This window comes from Sander lucioperca, chromosome 1, assembly GCF_008315115.2.
Source record: "Sander lucioperca isolate FBNREF2018 chromosome 1, SLUC_FBN_1.2, whole genome shotgun sequence".
NCBI lineage: Eukaryota > Metazoa > Chordata > Actinopteri > Perciformes > Percidae > Sander > Sander lucioperca.
This window is the reverse complement of record NC_050173.1, coordinates 12,279,095-12,297,900: the sequence shown is the minus strand read 5'-3', so window position 1 is coordinate 12,297,900 and position 18,806 is coordinate 12,279,095. Positions and strand designations below refer to the sequence as shown.

Here is an 18,806-nt window from a genome sequence, read left to right as displayed (position 1 = left end):
TTTCAGAAACACGTTTCGGTGAACTATTTTAGTTCAATATGAGATCGTATTCTGAACGAGCCGCCATGACAGTCTGGCTTTGAATTTCCGGAGAAACCAGACCCACGTGACGCGTTCGTGACCAATCAGCTGCCGGTTTTAATTTTTGGCGACAATACAGATTAGCACCGCCTGCTGTTATGGAGACGTATTACGTCGCTTTGGTGTGTTCAGAGGCACTTTTTTGACCAATTGGGGGAGACTGATCAGTCCAACTGCCTTTTCTGCCGACGTTTGGCCATCGGCTCTGTGTGTCTGGGCCTTTAAAGCAACAGGGTTAATCTGTCAAAATGGCACAATCTAATTTTCTAAACTCACTGAACTAACAACCAACAGACATAAATGAGCATGAATCATTATCAATTATGTATTTCACACACGGTTCTTCTTTTCAGATATCTTACATAAAACATCGCTATTCCAACATTTTACACCTTTGAAAGCTTGCAGGATATGACATTAGCTCAGGGCACAACAGCCTTTAGTTACTCTTCCTCTAGGTGGTAATGATTAGCCTGGACTGGGTTAACTTAAGTACTTTTTTCCCCCCATTAGTTGCTTTTAGAGGATTTCAATGTAAACCCATATTTATTTTGGTTCACAAGTGTTGAAATAAAATCAGGTACAGTGTGCTGACAGCAGAAAACCCAGCCCTCTTGAAACGCAGCAGTCTGGCTGATGTAACTCACACACAGCTATTACATAACTCGCTACAGAGACGGCTCTTTTTAGGCCAAACTCATCTGCCTTAAAACAGCAGAGAGAGCAAGAGGAACACACTGTAAACCATCTGGCTACCAAGTGAACAACAGCACTACAGACAATACTATACTATACAATACAGACAGACAGACAGACAGACAGACACACACAGATATTTACCTTACTAACCTACTGCTGGATATAAACACATTAGATGATTTGATATTTGTACAGCGCTAAATGACTACCTTCTCTTTTTTTAAATCACCAAAAGTGAAATGAAAACATAGGGTTCAAAATTCATACCGAATCTCTGGGGTGGTGATCTCAGCAGCCAGTGAATCAGAGCCATCGTTGCTGACCATCGGGAACAAACCTGAAACACACCGATAATACCGGTTAAACCCAACTATTTAGGCTCGACCAAGTAGATTATACTTTGCTTTACAAAAGGCCATTAGGTCAGATTTAGCCACTCTTGACCGTTACTTATTTCACCTGATGTAAGCTGTCCTTCCTGGGCTTGGACACAGTGTAGCTCCTCAATAGTTTCCTTCAGAGAGTCTCTCTCCGTCCGCATACGCTACAGAGGGAGAGAAAAATGTGTAAAGATGTTATACACAATGTGCCAACAGAATTCATCTGTCAAACAAGTAGGGGCAGCTCCCTACAGCCGTTGGTCTTACTTTCTTCTTACTTGTTGAACAAAATGCTAATTTACGAAGTTAGGCACACTCCTTTGTATGTATGGTGTTATATGAAGGTGTATTTATCGTCTTGCAGAGTAAAACAAATACTGTTGGGTAATTATTTTATAGTGTACCAGTACTTATATTAATATAATGAATTGTCCACACAAATTGTACATACATCTTTTTCTTTTTGTAGAGAGTCCACTTTCTCTTTGACCCGTTTGTACTCAAACTCCATCTTGTCGGCCTTTTTAGACTCTTCTGACAGTCTGTTCTGAAGTTCGACCACCTGTGCAGAGAAAGGGCAGTTAATGGGAACACCTTATCTCTCAAAATACACATCCAGGGGCCATATAAATAATGATAACTGCATGTGTCCGTCAACATGGCCGTGGGTTGGGTACCTGTCTCTTGTATGTCTCCAGCTGGCCCTTGGTAGCATTCGCCTTTCGTAACTCTTCTTCCAAACTGACGGTGCTCTGCATTAACACTGTGTTCTTCTCCTCCATAAGCTTATTCTGCAAAATAGCGACAGAAATGTAAATTGTATTTGTGCCATCTAACTACAAATTAACAAACATACAAACAAACACAGGGCAGTTGGTAAAAGCGATCTATAGATACTAAATGTTTCTTGCTAACCAATGGACGCTGTGTAATGTATTGTAAGGGACATTTAGTAGAACTTATCACAGTAAAGGCATTAAGTTGTTGCTGCCGGCTGCTGTCTGTGTACCTGTCTTCTGAGAAGTCCCATGTCCTCTAGTTTCTTCTTGTAGTGCTCCACTGTGCCCTCCAGCTTTGACACTTTGTCTGATGAATGCCTGGGGAGGGCAACAACAGGCACTTTCATTTTGTGATGTTACATTTAGAAAGGAAAGGAGATGGGAACATCTTTACCAAGGCTCTGTTTGTATAGCAACACACCTGTAACAACAGAAGTCTGAAATAACAGGATAGTGGTTCAGATATACATTATTTGTCTTGCATCATCTCCTGTTTTTTCTGACTCATTGAATTCCCATCAGGCCTTTGGAATCCCTTGTCATGTTAAGTGTTAAGCTTAGTGTGCTTTACTCAGGTAATCTCAGTGTGTTGCGAGCCAACAGTTTGCATCCTCGTCTTACCGGAGGACATCCATCTCGTCCTTGAGAGACTGGGCTTCATCAGCCAGCGACGCAAGCTCTTCATTCTGCGACTTCACGTCCAAAAGTTCTTTTTCAAGCTCTTCGCAACGGATCCGATAATCATCTTTTGATGCCTCCAACCTAAAAAAAATAATTAGCAACAACAATCATCGTTAAAATATGATTTTGACATCAGCATCAGTCAAGCCAACTCTCACATTTTTTATATGACATGAACATTTCTCTGCTTCTAGCATCTCCACACCTAAAAGTTTCTTCCTGCAGTTGCTCCAGTTGTGTCTGCAGCTGGAGGTGTCTGCGTCCAGCAGGGCTGTTTATGTCCTCTATGGAGTCAGACTGGTTAAGTCTCTCCATCAGGATCTGGTTTTCTGCCAGCAAACTGCTCTTCTCCTCTTGCAGGGCTGCCACCTGTGGGAGGGAAGGGAGGGAGGAATGGTTCAGTAGTGAGATACAAGGAATTGGATGAGTAGGGAGAAGACAAGGATTTGAATAACAAGAAAGGTGAAAAATAGAGGAAAGAGAAAAAAGGGATGGCATGGAGGATGGAAGGATAAAAGGGAGCACAAGAGGTATAGAGAAGAATAGAGGGAAAGAATGTTAAAGATGGAGAGAAGAGAGGCAGAAAAGGCAAATGAGTTAGTTTTCAAATTGTATCGCTCAAGCTACTTTAATTACACGTAACCTATTTTTTTACAGCATGTAATCCATTAGGTTATGATTATATCACTGCAGCATTGATTCTGGTAATAAAGCAAGCACACACCAAACACACTTCAACATGGCAAACCAACAAACTCCAACATAGCAGAGAGAGCTACATATGGTTTGATGTTGCCTTCTCAATGTGATAGACAGGGAATCAAACTCCACACAAAGCAAAGCAGAAGCAGATTTGTTTGGTTGTAATGGGCCAATATTGATACTAATTAATTACCAAGTCTGCTGCACCTCAGAAAACACAAGAACTGATCTTAATATTTGTTTTAAGAGAAAATAGAGACAAATCTGTAAAATCAATAAGCAGGCTTATCTTTAAATTTCTAATTACCTGGCATGTAAAGCCATTACCACATTCCATAATTTCTCAACCCTGACTGTTTTTAAATTTGCCAGGATTAAAGCTATAGTGCGTAGTTTCTGTCGCCCCCATGAAGAATTCTAAGTAATGACAACAACAGTCGTTGCGTCCACACTATATGAGCCTTATGTGATCGCGCACGCGCCCCCACCCCTTCCCCCACGGAGTGGCTAGTAGCCGAGGAGGACACGGAGGATTAAAAAAAAAACATGATGGGCTCTTCAGACAATCTTCTGAACATAGCCATACTGAGAAATAGAGAAATACAGAGAGAGTTGTGAGGAGCTGATAGTCTTAATTAGCTTTGTAGTAACTCATTTGGCAATGGCTTGAATGTAACGGACGCTCATTAATATCAAAAAGTTACGCACTAAAGCTTTAAGTCAATGATCCTACATCAAAATACTGTGACTTTAAAATAAATGCCAATAGGTATTTCTGACTTTTCTTCTAGCTATGTCTGCTTTTTTTTAAATGTTAAGACTTCTATGTGTAAAATGTATGCCATTTCAATGTCATTAACACTGTAATGTGGAAGCATTCTGGGAGAACTTGCACTGGTGTGAAAATTCCCTCACTGCAACAAGCACATGTCCCATTACAGCTGTGACCAGAACAGAACGGAAATAGAAAGGTAGTCAGGAAAGGGTTCCCTAAAAACATAATTAAATCACAAATAGTAATATCACATATGAGTAATATGCAGTATGTGTAATTTTTTTTGTTGTTGCATATATTCAACAGTTTTGCCAAGAAATGACTCCTTCCTGGTTTCCCCTTACTGTCTACTATTGCTGTGGGGAAGCAATGAAACACACCAAGGTAAAAAGACAAAGGATAATTAGTGAAGGAGTGACAACTGACACACCCACACAAAACTGCGGTTGTGGCTGGTGTGCCCCAAGAGAGGACCACGTTTATACGTGTGCACAAACGTGTACACACACATGCACACATAATTAGGAGAAGGGGGATCTGGATTCCGAAGGGGGGGATGCTGGTGCAAGCAGACTGAAAAAAATCCAGGACTATTAGACACGCCACACACCATGAATGGAAAAAAGAGACGGAAAGAAAAGAAAGTTTGGATTTACCCTCTCTTCTAGCTCATTAAAGTCTAACCTCAGTCTATCACGCTCCTCTTGGACATGGAGGGCCTTTAAAGCAAGGCACACAGTGTGGAAATAGTCAGGAAATAAGAGGAAACCCATTTAACACAACAGGAGAACAGGTCACCCTTTAAATTACAGCTCCATTTTTCTGCAATAACTGTGTCATCATTAGCAGAAAGAAAATGTAAATAAAAGATGTCCATTATGATCAACTGATAGATTTTTACAAAAGCTTATCAGTGTTAAGGTAAAAAAAGAAATCCACAATCTGACAAGGAAATAAGTATGGGAAAGTCCATCAGTAACAACAGAATCAGCTTTTATTGATACTATGTAATTATGCAAAAAACGGGAGCTGGTTTTAAAATGTAACCAAAAATAGCAATAAGAAGTATGACACAATCAGTAAGATAGTAAAAGAGTTACACAATATAGCAGCAAAGGTAAGCTTACAACCTAATTGGGTGGACATAAGTGTTCTTGCACAAATATCTTTTTAGTTATTATTACACAACTATAATTGCTAAAGGCTAATGAGTAATGCCTGACACTCAACAGTTTAAATTATACATTTGTGTCATTTTCCTAACAATACCGATAATTGATGAATATGTTAAGCAATTCAATTTCAACACCATGAATACAAAGACCAAATGGTCCTGTTATAATAACCGGCCGCAAATAATAAAGTTATCCACTTTAATGTCAGCTATTCACATCCTGACCTTTTTAATAATGTGCCATTGTGATAACTAACTGAACTCTAAAACCTTGCCAGGCCCATTCAGACACGCGATAGGAGTACCTGCACACTGTGCTATGATGTACAAAACCAGCGGTCAAACAGCCACAAACATGGCGGATAACAACTGCATAAAACCAACCTGCATGTCAAGCTCGCGGCACCTCTGGGCGATCTCTTCCTTGGTAGACAAAGCATCATTCAGCTCCTCTGCTGTCTTCTTCAGCTGAGAAGAGAAAGACACAAATAAAAACCCTGCAGATTTGCTTTGATTTCCACGAAATTTATTGTCCACTTGGATGAGGCTAGAGAAACACACTTTTACATCTCACGGAAACGTTGGATCAAGGGCTAAACAAATACATCTACCCAAAAAAAAAACAGTGGGAGATGTGTTTGAGGCAGTTCATACACAGTAATGATTGCACAGTAGCACAGCGCTTCTGCTGAAGCTAGCTTTTCCACACATCCAGCTGTTTTACAGGTCTGTGGCCAAAACAAGGACGAGGGTGAAACATTAGTTGAAGGGAAGATCTGGGTCAGGTTTTATAGGGAGTACTTTGTGTTCAATGACAATGGTGTTGAAGTTTCAGTGGACAGTCCAGATACCGGAGGGTATCTGTGCGTGATATCAAAGAGTTTGGGTTTTGTGTGAATGTCCAATTTTGTATCTTACAAGTAAAGTCGATTTAATACAGGACAGTTACATTTAAACTTGTACATACTTCCTGAGAGTATGAGTGTGTCTTCTGAAATTTGAGACCCTATTGATGACACTGGCGGTTCTATAAAGTCTCCATACCTGTCTGTCTAGATCCACATACGAGTCATTTCCTCCCATCACCGGAGTCTCTTTACTCATCAGCTGCACAAACACACAAAAACAAGTTAATGGTTCATGTGAAGTGTACACAGCGCCGCCGCTTGTCAACACCTTGGTTCAGTGATGATGCCAACCAAGCAAGCGGGACTGTTGTGTCGATCCTGCACCTGCCCACACCCACAGGATTACCAGCTGATCCTGCAGATGTGCCATCCCAATCCCATCCACAACCCTGTTTCTGTTAACACTCTATCTGACCAATCCCATCTAATTCTCATCGTTAATCAATAATTACCTGCAATCAATTTGATAACAGGTCAAAATAGCATGATAGCTCACCTCTTGGATGGCTGTCATGACAACATGCTGCACTGACTCCTCCATCATCATTATGGTCTGGATGTATTCTAGAGAGCACAGAGAAATAGACAAAATGATGGGGGAATTTTCGAGCCTCTGAGTCAGCTGTAAATGCAATGCGATATCACAGAACATTGTGTTCCAATATAAAATTACACGCACACATACACACACACAAGTATAGAATATGCACCTTGTTTCTGTTCACAGTTGACAGCACAGCCCAGTATAAGTTGAAGCATCCTCCCAAGTTCTGCTGCGTCAGAGTGCTCTCCAATAAGGTTAACATCTGGTAGTGTGAAGTCGTTAATGTGCTGGCCTAGGATCTAGACAGGCACAAAAGACATTTAATAATCACAATATATCATTACATGAAAAGTGGATTATCATAACCTGTGTTGTGCTACAGCGGTTAAGGGTGGTGTCGACAGAGCTTTTCTTAGACATAAGTGGGGGGGGGAGGGGGGGGGCGCCAAGGAAAAAAGGTTGGGAACCACTGCTTTAGACCACCTATCAGTCAGGGACACAGGTTAGATCCCTGATGAAGCGTTTATCCTGGATCCATTTGAAGTAGCTGAGTTAAATGTTAAGGGTGGTGTCGACAGTCACAACTTGTCCCTGTTAGCAACACATATTCTTATGTAAAGTGGATGCTAGGTACTGATCAAATCAAAATGAATACAGTAGATTCTTCTTACCTCCTGGTTATAGTCTAGGATGCCTTTTAGAACTTTCTTTAGATTGCTGATCTGAAACAAGAGAGAATTTTGTGTCCCTAGAATATTAGAAATACCAATAAAAAACTGAAACAGGCAGAGTTTAAGTACTACAGGTGAGACACAACAATCTATATTTTGAAATGTGACAAAGATGTAGTGGGATCACCTAAGTCATCAGGACCATACAGTACCAACAGATAATCACCATTTCTAGATATATTACTCATTTACAATTGGAAAGGTCTGCTATGTCACCTGCTAATAAAACAAAGACTAATTGATGCTTACCTTTAACCTCCAGTTGTCTCCAACCTCTGGCTTGACTCTACTAATCCAAGAGTCATTGAAATACACTACATCTCTAGAAAATTGGCACAGACACAAGAATAGGGATTAAAAGAGTAAAAGATTTTTTTAAGTGGGAGCATCAACAAGGGGCATCTTCAGAATCTACAGGTTTAGGAAATTGAATGAGAAAAAGGCAGACTGATGGAGTCCTACTGAATGTTTTACTTATTAGTGATAGTTATGTTTACAGTACAAACTGGCATATTCTTTTACCACCAACAATGTAAAATAACATAGAAAGAAAAAGTGTTTTTATAAAAATGTAACTAATACAACAAATAATGCATTTTCTGACACGCCACACTTCAGGATGAAAACTCACATTTTTTGTAGAGCTTGGGCCATGACGATGCCACTTGTCAAGTCTTCTACTGTCTTGCATGGAGCCTCCACTCCAAATGTCTGGATCTAAACAACAAACAGACACACACGTTGAGTGCTGGGTGCAGGACAAAACTAGTGCAATTACATCAAGTTGCAAGTCTATTAAGTGCACCTAAAATAATGTCCGCTAACATTTCACATGACAAGCTACAAAAATGGCATGTTATCTTTCCCCAGGAGCTCCCTGAAGGCCAGAGTAAATACAGTCACAAGTATGCAGCTCACACTTACTGCTCCCGTAAACTTTCTCTCAACGTTGCTTGTAATCATTGCTCAGTTTCTCCTACATCACCTCTGTCACTTTTGTTAAGATCTTTTTTTCCCCACATTGTTCTTTTTCCATCCTTCATATTCTTCCCTATAGTTCTTCCTCCAGGCTGAACGTTTGTTGCCCAGACTGAACTGAATATTTTAGTCTACATGCCAACAGTCCACATGCCAAAGAAGAAGGGGGAATTGAGAGCAGGAATGTTGGAATTCTGACAGGAAGAAAATGACGAGGTTTAAATTCTGCCTGCACGTAATTCCGTCTCACTTTTCATTACGTGGCGCTCTCAAGCCCTTAGTCGCAGATTTACAAAGAGCAGAAGGCAACAAAGAAGAGATTCAGCACATTGGCCAAATACTTTAGACCAGTGGTTCCCAACCTGGGGTCCGGGGACCCCTCAGGGCAGCGGCAAAGATCACAGGGAGTGCGCAAGTCTTTATCTGGTTTGAGGTTGAGGTAAAAAAAAAAATATTTGCACGTTAAACAAATTATGATAATACACTAGAATATATAATGTATACAAAAGTCTGTATAAAAACTATATATTTTTGTTCTCGCTTAAAATTGTAGGCAGGCTACTTAGTAGGCCAAACCTCCGGGACCTCTTGACCTGTGACCCTTGCTGTCATCAGGTCAGCTGCTAGCTGCGATCATCCTCGTTTTTCCTGCCGCCACGGCATCACTATTTTATGAACGAAACATGGCGGAGAAACGTAAAAGTGCTGATAACTCCTCTGTATCAAAAAAGAAAGTAAGGCTCTATCTCGAGAGTTACCTCAACTTCGGTTTCGGAGGGGAGGCTCAGCTTTTCTTAGACATAAGTGTGTGTGGGGGGGGCGCCAAGGAAAAAAGGTTGGTAACCACTGCTTTAGACCACCTATCAGTCAGGGACACAGGTTAGATCCCTGATGAAGCGTTTATCCTGGATCCATTTGAAGTAGCTGAGTTAAATGAACTGAGCAGAGTGCTAAAAGTCAGACTCAAGCTGGACTTTAATATATTCACATATAGTATATATCAGCGTGTCATTGTTTTTAACATAAAACTCATTCAAAGTTCTCATGGCTGGAAATACTTTACTGTGAAAAGCAGCGACCTGCCTGTTGGGTAGGCAATAATATGCCATTTCACTTGGTGTCGTCTCCACTGCTATGAAACTAATAGCTGTAGAACAAATCTTAAAATAAACATGATGCAAGAACAACGCCATCTCCGATTACTGTCGACATAATGCGAGTATCCGTTTTAAAAAGATTTAAAAAGGAGAGGTGAATTCACTCTTCTTATTTAATTCATTTTTTAATTCTTTACAACCATTTCCATAGATCTGGGACGTGAGCAACACCGAAAACTATCTAAGCCCTATATTTTCATTGATGAGCAGAGACAGAGGTCAGTAAACAAGAAAACATTCTACACTGTACAAAGTAGAGGACACACTGACTAAACTTGGCATGAGGGCAACATGACTCAAAATAACATCCACACACCATCACTTGATAAATTCAGATAACCTAAATGTTTTTTAAATGTTTGTAAAACTTTGACTGCTGGTTTACTTAAGATTCACAGTTGGTGTACAAGTGACAAGTCAGTGGTGGCCTAAAGGTTAAAGAAGCGAGCTTGTGACCGGGAAGTCGTCGGTTCAATCCCCAGACCGACAGAATAAAAACTGTGTGAGGAAAGTGAAAGAGTCCCTCCCTCATTACCACCACTGAGGTGCCCTTGAGCAAGGCCCTTAACCTCCAACCGCTCCAGTGGAGCTGCTCAGTGGCCAGCAGATCAGACTGTGGTTGTACCGGGCAGCTTCTAGGTATGAATGTGGAACTGTGTGAATGTGATCCTGCAAAAGAGAGGTTGTCTCTCAGTGAACCTTCCCTGAATAAATAAAGGTTAAAAAAAAAAGAAAAGTGAAGTGTGTACTACACAATCAAGATTACACCCGTTCCTGTGATGCTACATTATCTTGTAGAGTGGGTAACATGTTGACTTCCTGTGTTTAGATACTACAGGAACATAAACCTGTCAAGTGATATGGTACTGTATTTTAATACATGGATGGAGTAGCGATGAAACTGTTGCGTCAAAAATGTAGCATTAAATTGGCGTTACACACTGGTCAAAAATATTACAAACATGTTAACATGTTAGCCGCGCTCTGGAACACAAATTATGCATTACAAAAGGGGGTGGGGGGGTTACACTTTAACAAGACAAATAACTTTTCTATGGAGTGGCACAGGGCTAAAATTAGTTGAAATGAGACAAGCTTCATGGTACAAATGGTTGCATATAGGCCTACACACATATTGTTCTAACACTTGGTATTGGCTCTCCACCACTGAAACATTTGGTCTGCATCATTTTCCTTTGCATGAAAGAAATGGAAGTAAAGAAAATAAAGCCCTTCACAAGACAACCACAAACAGATTCCAGCAAACATGGCATCATGACAACAGGTCCAGAGCTATCTACAGACTTTGAAGAGTACAGATCTGAGAACGAAATGAATCGATGGCCCTTGAGTCATGTAATAGGCTATGCCTGGTGCTTGATGTCAGGTTGGAACACCGGTTTGAACACCAGTTGAGGTATTAATCACCTTCAATCTACTGGCTACTTGAGGTCTGGCAAATCCAAATCTGTTGCATTTTGTAGACTGACTGACCAACAGTACTGCACCCCCTTTTAGCAGGGCTCTGTATCTTTTTTTACACTCTAAACGATTGTTCCCAAGCAGCAATAGGTTCTCGTGGCCACATGAACTCCACATGCTCGACTGCATGTTAGGTCAACAAACCTGTGGTATACATACCACTGGATTACAAAGCCTTTAAACAGAATGTACACCCATGTGATGTCTCTTGAAAAGCCACAGAAGAGCAGTGCTGGTGAGTGGCTTTATGCTGTCTATGACATTGTGCTGGCACTGGCTATCTGTGAAAGAAGACCCCTTTTAATTACTGATGCCACATTTGATACACTTGCTGCCTTGAATGTTGATCAGTAATCAGATATATAAAGACAACAGATTGTCCTAACACCCAACTAGGGAAGATTTAGCAGAAATCAACATCGTTAATAGAATCTTTTTTCGGATATCCATCTGCAGTGCATAAGAATCAATAGCCTAAATGGCCCAAATGTTCAAACGCCATGGCTAGTAAGGGTTAGGGTTGCTGGCTGAAACAAGCTGCCTAATGCTTATTATGAGGATTTCGTGCAGTGCTTAGACTGAAACTCATGTCTTCTGGAAAGGTTTAGTCCTTGTGCTAAACCTCTGAGCTGTTGTTCCTGGGTTAAATGTCATTGGTCTGTGTCCCACAGTGTAAAAGGATTAATAGGAGCTATTCAAACGTTGTTGATTTTGGTTGTAACATCAGATCTCTTTACACAGTGCGTTTACATGCAGTTTAAAAAAACAATTATATTCAGGTTAAGGCAATACCCTGATTTCTCAAACGCCATGTAAACACCTTATCCCGGTTAAAATTGGAGTTCTAATAACCCGGTAAACGGAGGTAGAGAACTCCTTCAGTAACCGGGGTAGGCCTATCCCTCCATTTAGCTATAAACCTTAACCGGGCTATGATCGGTTTAAGCGTCTGTGCATGCTTCAACTGCAAAAAGCAGGCCAACAATCACTTCTGCATCTTTCGGACTAACATTGTCTATATTCTCATTATTCTTGCACAAAGCAGCTTTTACAGCTAACCCGTTTTGTGTCTCATAGCTAGTCAGCTTAAACGTTTCCATTAAAGAACCAGTAGCTGTGCATTTTGGTAACTGAAACAGCACTGGTTACTGGTTAAACAGCATATAGGCTATGCTTTCCCAGTACTGGATATTTACCACAGCACATCTTGTGCTATTTTGCACAGTATTCTATGTCCTGTGGTGCCCAATCTGTGGGTGTGAGCAGCAAGTTATGATTGAAAACCAATTAATTTGGAAACAAAGCATCATGTGATCGAGGGATTTTGAGGTTCTAGTTCAGCAAGATTTTCTCATGTTCCAAGGTCTTGCCAGATTACATTAAATCTGCTTTGATCACATCATCCATAGCAATCTGCTAAAAGGGCATAGAAGAGAGCGTAATGCAGTGTAACTGAAAGAAATTCAGACTGGAATGCCGGGTTCATAGTGGGAGTTGTCCACTATGTATCTTCATTGAAAAATGAGAATGTCCGAGAGTGTGTGACACCTAAAGAGTTTGTACAATGGATCCTAGAGACAGACAAAAAGGTGCATTGCCCATGATACCCTCAGCTGTCTGAGTCACATGCACAATAGCTGATGTAATGACAACATTATTGTGGCAGCACACAAAGGGCCACAAAATAGAAAATAAACACTACAAATTTAACATGAACTGAATTTATTTTCTACGAGAGACTAGTATGTGTTCATCACTGAGCAGCCACAGACCTTAAGCAATAAAAACATAATCATATCCTTGAAAATATTGTAATAATTACACTGTGGACACACACAACTCAGATAGGGCGGACTGAGGTCAAAAAGGAAACCCACACCTATGAGTTTGTGGAAACAGTTGGAAAAGGAAAACACATGTGTATCACACGCCTATGACTACTGATCAGAGTGAAGCAGATACGTCCCTCTAAACTATTAGTTTATATCAAACAGCATATCAGTCAGCTCTTCGGTTTGATTAAATGTGTTTTTCCAAAAGGAATAGCACACCAATGCCACACATGCCAACCTTGTACAACTTTGACAGTACCAGTGAACATTCATTTGGTGCCTAATGTAGTGCTAGAAGTAGTACTAGAAATAACTAGTACACAAATTAACCAATGCACCTAGTTGCTTTGGTGATGTGCAACCCAGTGCATCATTTCAGTGCAAAGCATGAGTGAGCCATAAATGTCACATATGATTCTTCTCAAGCGGTGATGCGATATGCTGCAGGTATTCTGTTATTTTTTTGTTAAACCTCTATACGACAGAGCTATAGAGCACATTTGTAGGAAAATACAGGTTATTAATACAGATGTTGAAATATGTAATTTCACTATGTGTATGTCAATTGAAATTTTAAGATAGCTCATGCAGCTAGGGCCATATCAATAGCTATGCCTATATGAAATAAATAATTGTTCATGTGGTGCAAAGGAAAAAAAAGTATATTTTTTGTCCAGTGACTGCAATGTCAAGAGAAATCATTTTCTCACTTGCATCTAGTTATCTTATTAGACAAACTGGTTTATATAACAGGCAAGAGGCACCAGATGAAAAAATGGCTGACATCTGGGTATATTTTCTACACTGACCATGGGATACTTCATGCTTTACAGATATGGTACCTTGACTGAAAGTCTGCAACCTCTTAAAAAAATCCTAAATTCCTGTATTTACTTGTTCATATTCACTGAGAATTGTAAGATAATGAACACCCCATTCAAAAGTAACAGCTTGCCAGTATATTATTTGGGGGAGTATTACATTATGTATGTGGCAGCCATTACTTTGGCAATCTGTCCAAACAGACTACAATAAAAAAATAAATTGACTTAGTACTGTGGCTTCTTATATTTCTGTTATTCATTTATTTATCATTCAATATAATATAACAAATAACCCACTACTTAGTAGGAACTTCATGTTTTTCAGTATTCCTTCAATCAAAACTAATTGGACCTCTTACTGCACTGACCTAAAGCAGAAACAGTTGCCTAGAAATCTCCACTGCTATCTTGTAAGAGTTACAGTCTCATCATGTGCTTCAGTAACAATCTGTTACACTCAGTGCTGTGACTTCACAGATAACAGGTATGTGAGCAATGTTTTCCAGCCACATCATTACTTGGAACATGAAAAGGGCCATTCTGAGTTGCCATACATAAGCTAGGCTATGACAACAAGAGGAGGTGACAGTGATGCACGTAAATGTCACATTAAGCTACAGACACACTGACCAGACGGCCGACCTTCAGCAGAAAAGGCAGTTGGACTGATTAGTCTCCCCGAGTTGGTCAAAAAAGTGCCTTGGAACACATCAAAGCGACGAGACGTAATACGTCTCCATAACAGCAGGAGGCGCTAATCTGTATTGTCGCCCAAAAATGAAAACCGGCAGCTGATTGGACGAACGCGTCACGGGGGTCTGGTTTCTCCGGAAATTCCAAGGGGGTAAGCCTCTCCTCGGACCGCGAACCTCCTATGGCGCCATTTTAATGCTACAAAGCGATCACCCCCTGTTAGCATTCCATTGACTGCCATTCATTTTGGCGTCACTTTGACAGCGAATAACTTTACATCTGAAGCATTTAAAGACTTTATTTGTCCATTGTTTATTTCTAAAGAAACACGACAAAGTATAAAAGGCTCCATTACCTTGTACCTCACGTTATGGCTCCGTAGCAGACATTTTTATAAAAATAGGCTAACGATTGTGTCATAACCATGCGACTTACTGTCGCATAGTAGAGAAATTACCATATAGTACAGGAGAAGCGCGCAGACAGTTTCGTCTCACATTAGCTGTTTAAGTGTAATTACTAATGTTAACTAGCATTTTAGTTAGCAATAATTAGCCTGTGCCTATGTTATCTCCTTACATATACCTACGCTCTCCGTCTCTGCAAGATTGGGAATGATTGAGATTTCTCTTGGCACAGCTATCAGAAGACTTACAACTTTCAGACAGGTTGCTCACGGCACATTTACGTCGTCTCTCTCAGTTGGAGGCTGCGCAGTAACGCTCGGCGCTCACTGGAAAAGTGCTTCTAACGGCCTTCACTGGTCTCCGTCCAGAGCAACGGGATCTGTTGGTCCATTCTTATATACAGTCTATGGGAAATTCAAAGCCAAACTGTCATGGCGGCTCGTTCATAATACGATCTCATATTGTACTAAAATAGTTCACCGAAACGTGTTTCTGAAAACATGTTAAGCAAGAAATAGGCCATGCAGTTGCTGAATCTGTCTTCATTTCAGATCGACAAAGGTCAGTTTAAAAGATTTTCGTCAGATTTTGAGAGACTAGTCACGCTCATTCCGCTCCCCATTTCTGGGTTAGCACTCTACCAATCAGATGGGTCATTTGAGTCCGACTGCCGGCAGTGCCCGCCCCGCCGATTATACATGTCAAATCGGCCAAAATGAAGGCTGACAGCCCCTCGGACGGGCGACGGCACGGAACACACCGAACAGACTCGAGTCACTGACCTCGCCAGACTGCCCAACGGCCGATTATGGGCTTGGTGTGTCTCGGGCTTTAAACACACAAGCTCTGAAAGGCCTATGTCTCAATTTCACAAAAGGGTGTGAAAAGTATGATTATGTGACATCTAAGGAAGCACATGACTATGCAGGAGTGTATCTTGCTTGAACTAAGCCCTACTAAAACCATCACCACATGCATGTTTTCACTATACACTGCTGATGTGTATCAGTAGTGTATAGTGAAAATATGGAAGTACCTATGCACAGTTTCCATCACATGGCATGTCAGCCAATACATGCACAATTCTGTTGACACCTCTGAGTAACGCTTGTGATGAAAACGCATCATACATATGAAGTCAGTTATTCATACCTATGAAGTCAGTTACCTTAATCGTTGCCCTTTCTTTGTCTAAAATCTACATTGCAGTTAAGAGATTCTGGACTTTTCTTGATTTATTACTCTCCAGATGTGTGACATCAACAGTGAATGTCTATCTGCTTGAACATCATAATTCACATAAGCATTTCCCCCAGACATCAACCATCTCTACTGTATGTTGTATCAAAACAATCAACAATGTAAACCTGCTACAATCGGTAGTATGTGATCCTGCAATCTGATGCCTTTTTCCCCACTTGGTAGCTTTAGATATCCGTTTTTTAGACTTTGACTAGAAATATTTAGGGTTATGGTAACGTTATAAGCTCGCCTGTATTTGACATTTTGGATCAAGAGAAATGGGGAAGAGCCAGCCTCAAAGCAGACACCGAGCTGTAACGTTAACGTTTTATGCTCATTCCAAAGGAAGACACCCTTCGCTAAAAAAGCGTAGAACCATAACAAGGCCACCGTCTCTGCCGTCTGATCCCCCCTCTACAACCAATACAACCATGGTTAAAATATAAGACATAGCATTACGAAAGTTGAGCTAGCTAAATACCCCACTGTACATATCTGGAACCAAAATTATAGTCTTGACTGGGTAGACGGTCTGCTGGTGGCTAGCTAGCAACACATCAGCAGCTAAAGCAGCAAACAGCTGGCCTGTATACGTAACCAACGTGAGCCCGTGTCATTTTCCTCTCGCCTGCTAATGTTACCCCCGCTAGCTCATCGAGCTAGCAGTAGCCTAGTCTGCTACCTAGCTTCGCCGGCGCCGGAGAACTGTCTGTCAGTGAAAACAACCCCACAAACTTCATATTTGATCACCTACCCAAGTCAAGAGGCTTTCACAGAGTTCCATTCGATCCAAGGACCCTGATGTAGTCATCGTTACCTAACGTAAACCGACTTTGTGTGGTAAACAGAGCCTGGAGTTAACAGTCGGCTTCATGTACTCCCGAGATCTCTCGCTCTCTGGGTGTCTCACAATCCGTCCTCCAATAGTCGGGTTCGCTGCTTCGCCAGTGCGGCGTCTGCCAGAGGAAGTCTGGATGGGCGGAGTCTGCGGACATGAATGACACATAAAAGGTGTGGAGAACATTTTGAAGCTGGATGAACCTGCTAGAGGGGCACAGAGCAAAAATGAGCCTCCATAAAATAGAGCCTCAAGTTTGTGTAAAAATGCTGAAATAACCTTGGGCCCATTTTAGTTACCATTTCAGTTGTATTGTGCTTGGCTGGTGTATACAAACAAACACATTTGTAATTTATAATATAATCGTTGCCCTCATCAGTCCTTTAGACCTAATCCAGTTTTGTTTGCTTGTGGCACGAGCAGAGGAAGAAAAGGCATTACCATGGGCTATGTGGCCACAAATAGCAGAGATATGTTAGGAGTCATTGTTACAGATTTCTGACTAAACTAGTAATTTAGGGCAGTTGTTCCCAGGGGAGCAACATAATTGGTGGGCTCATGGATTAGCAGCATAGGAAAGCAGAAAACATATCTAGGATACACAAAATGACACTCCTCTAATCTGTGCTTTTTCCTTGTTAATTACTGGATCATTTTATTTCTTCAGTTCTCTAAAATAAAATGTAGTTAAATTGCTCATATTATGCTCATGTTCAGGTTCATAACTGTATTTAGAGGTTATAGCAGAATAGGTGACATGGTTTAATTTTCAAAAAACACCATATTTTTGTTGTACTGCACATTGCTGCAGCTCCTCTTTTCACCCTGTGTGTTGAGCTCTCCGTTTTAGCTACAGAGTGAGGCATCACACTACTATTCCATCTCTGTTGGGACTTGCGAAAGTGCACAGCTGACTCACTTCTGAAGAAAGATGGGGAGTTGTGCTCAGAAATAAGTCTGGAGGATCATGACTACCAAACTTAATAAATGGTGGATGTCTTGTAAGTAATCTGACTCACATTTTCTTACGGAATCCATCAAAGAAGACCATGATAATGTTTCAAAGCCTCAGTCACTTTAGAGCAGTTTCAGTGGAAAACCCTTGAGAAAGGCAGAGAGAGTATCTGACATAGAAATGATTGTGTAGGTGTTAGTTTATACAGTACGAGCAGAGAGAGGTATAATCCTGGCATTATATTACACATTTACGAAATGTTGATGTGTACCTGGAGTATGCCATAAATCACTGGTGTTGTACTTTTTAAATTGTAATTGTTTGGGAACAGTGTTGGGAGTAACGCGTTACAAAAGTAACGCAATTACAGTAATGTATTCATTTTTGCTGTAACGCAGTAATATAACGCATTACTAATTACATTTCGGTAATATTATACTCGTTACAGTCTCAGTAACGCGAGTTACAACGCATTTTAACGCAACATTTAGTGGTGCATTGTTTCTTTTAAGAATTCACCAACACCGCGACACATTTCTTCACAGGAAAAAAAAAAGGCTGTCCTGTTTCTGTTCCCGTGGTCAGAACCAGAGATGGTACGGACAGCATGTATGTCCCAACAGGTGACGGTACGTCAGCGGCTGACAGATATAAACATGTCGGGAATTAATGTTGAGGCTTGCTACACGTAAATATCATTGCATTTTATCAGCGGTGGAAAGTAACTAAGCCTGTAGTGGAATGGCTTCGAATGACGACCAAAAGCGCTTGTCTTTTACTGTGACCATTTACTGTTCAATATGTTGCAGTTTTACAAACAAGAAATTGAACAACTGGAACCTGACGGACATGTTGCATCTCAGTAAGCTAGCAAGAGTAGGCTACACAACAGACAACTTCCGTGTAGCTTACTTCAAAATAAAAGCACTTCCTGTGACGGTTCG

At 40.8% G+C, this 18,806-nt stretch overlaps 1 protein-coding gene across 5 annotated transcripts in view; it reads right to left on the bottom strand.

Moving 5' to 3' along the window:
• hook3 (hook microtubule-tethering protein 3) overlaps window positions 1–17,053 on the bottom strand; it is a 30,983-nt gene extending 13,930 nt beyond the window's left edge. For 3 of the 5 annotated variants that reach the window (XM_031277855.2, XM_035998915.1, XM_031277854.2), the window contains exons 1-16: window positions 16,824–17,053; window positions 8,086–8,171; window positions 7,704–7,776; window positions 7,395–7,445; window positions 6,890–7,022; window positions 6,676–6,743; window positions 6,316–6,378; window positions 5,656–5,739; window positions 4,754–4,816; window positions 2,826–2,989; window positions 2,561–2,701; window positions 2,170–2,257; window positions 1,838–1,951; window positions 1,612–1,722; window positions 1,240–1,324; window positions 1,048–1,117 (exon numbers count right to left, since the gene is read on the bottom strand). In XM_031277855.2, the coding sequence (XP_031133715.1) occupies window positions 1,048–1,117; window positions 1,240–1,324; window positions 1,612–1,722; window positions 1,838–1,951; window positions 2,170–2,257; window positions 2,561–2,701; window positions 2,826–2,989; window positions 4,754–4,816; window positions 5,656–5,739; window positions 6,316–6,378; window positions 6,676–6,743; window positions 6,890–7,022; window positions 7,395–7,445; window positions 7,704–7,776; window positions 8,086–8,171; window positions 16,824–16,880 (1,451 nt within the window). In that variant the 5' untranslated portion in view covers window positions 16,881–17,053. The remainder of the gene's footprint in view (window positions 1–1,047; window positions 1,118–1,239; window positions 1,325–1,611; window positions 1,723–1,837; window positions 1,952–2,169; window positions 2,258–2,560; window positions 2,702–2,825; window positions 2,990–4,753; window positions 4,817–5,655; window positions 5,740–6,315; window positions 6,379–6,675; window positions 6,744–6,889; window positions 7,023–7,394; window positions 7,446–7,703; window positions 7,777–8,085; window positions 8,172–16,823) is intronic. The other 2 variants (XM_031277856.2, XM_031277857.2) reach the window with 1 other exon arrangement.
• Between the last annotated feature and the right edge of the window lie 1,753 nt (window positions 17,054–18,806).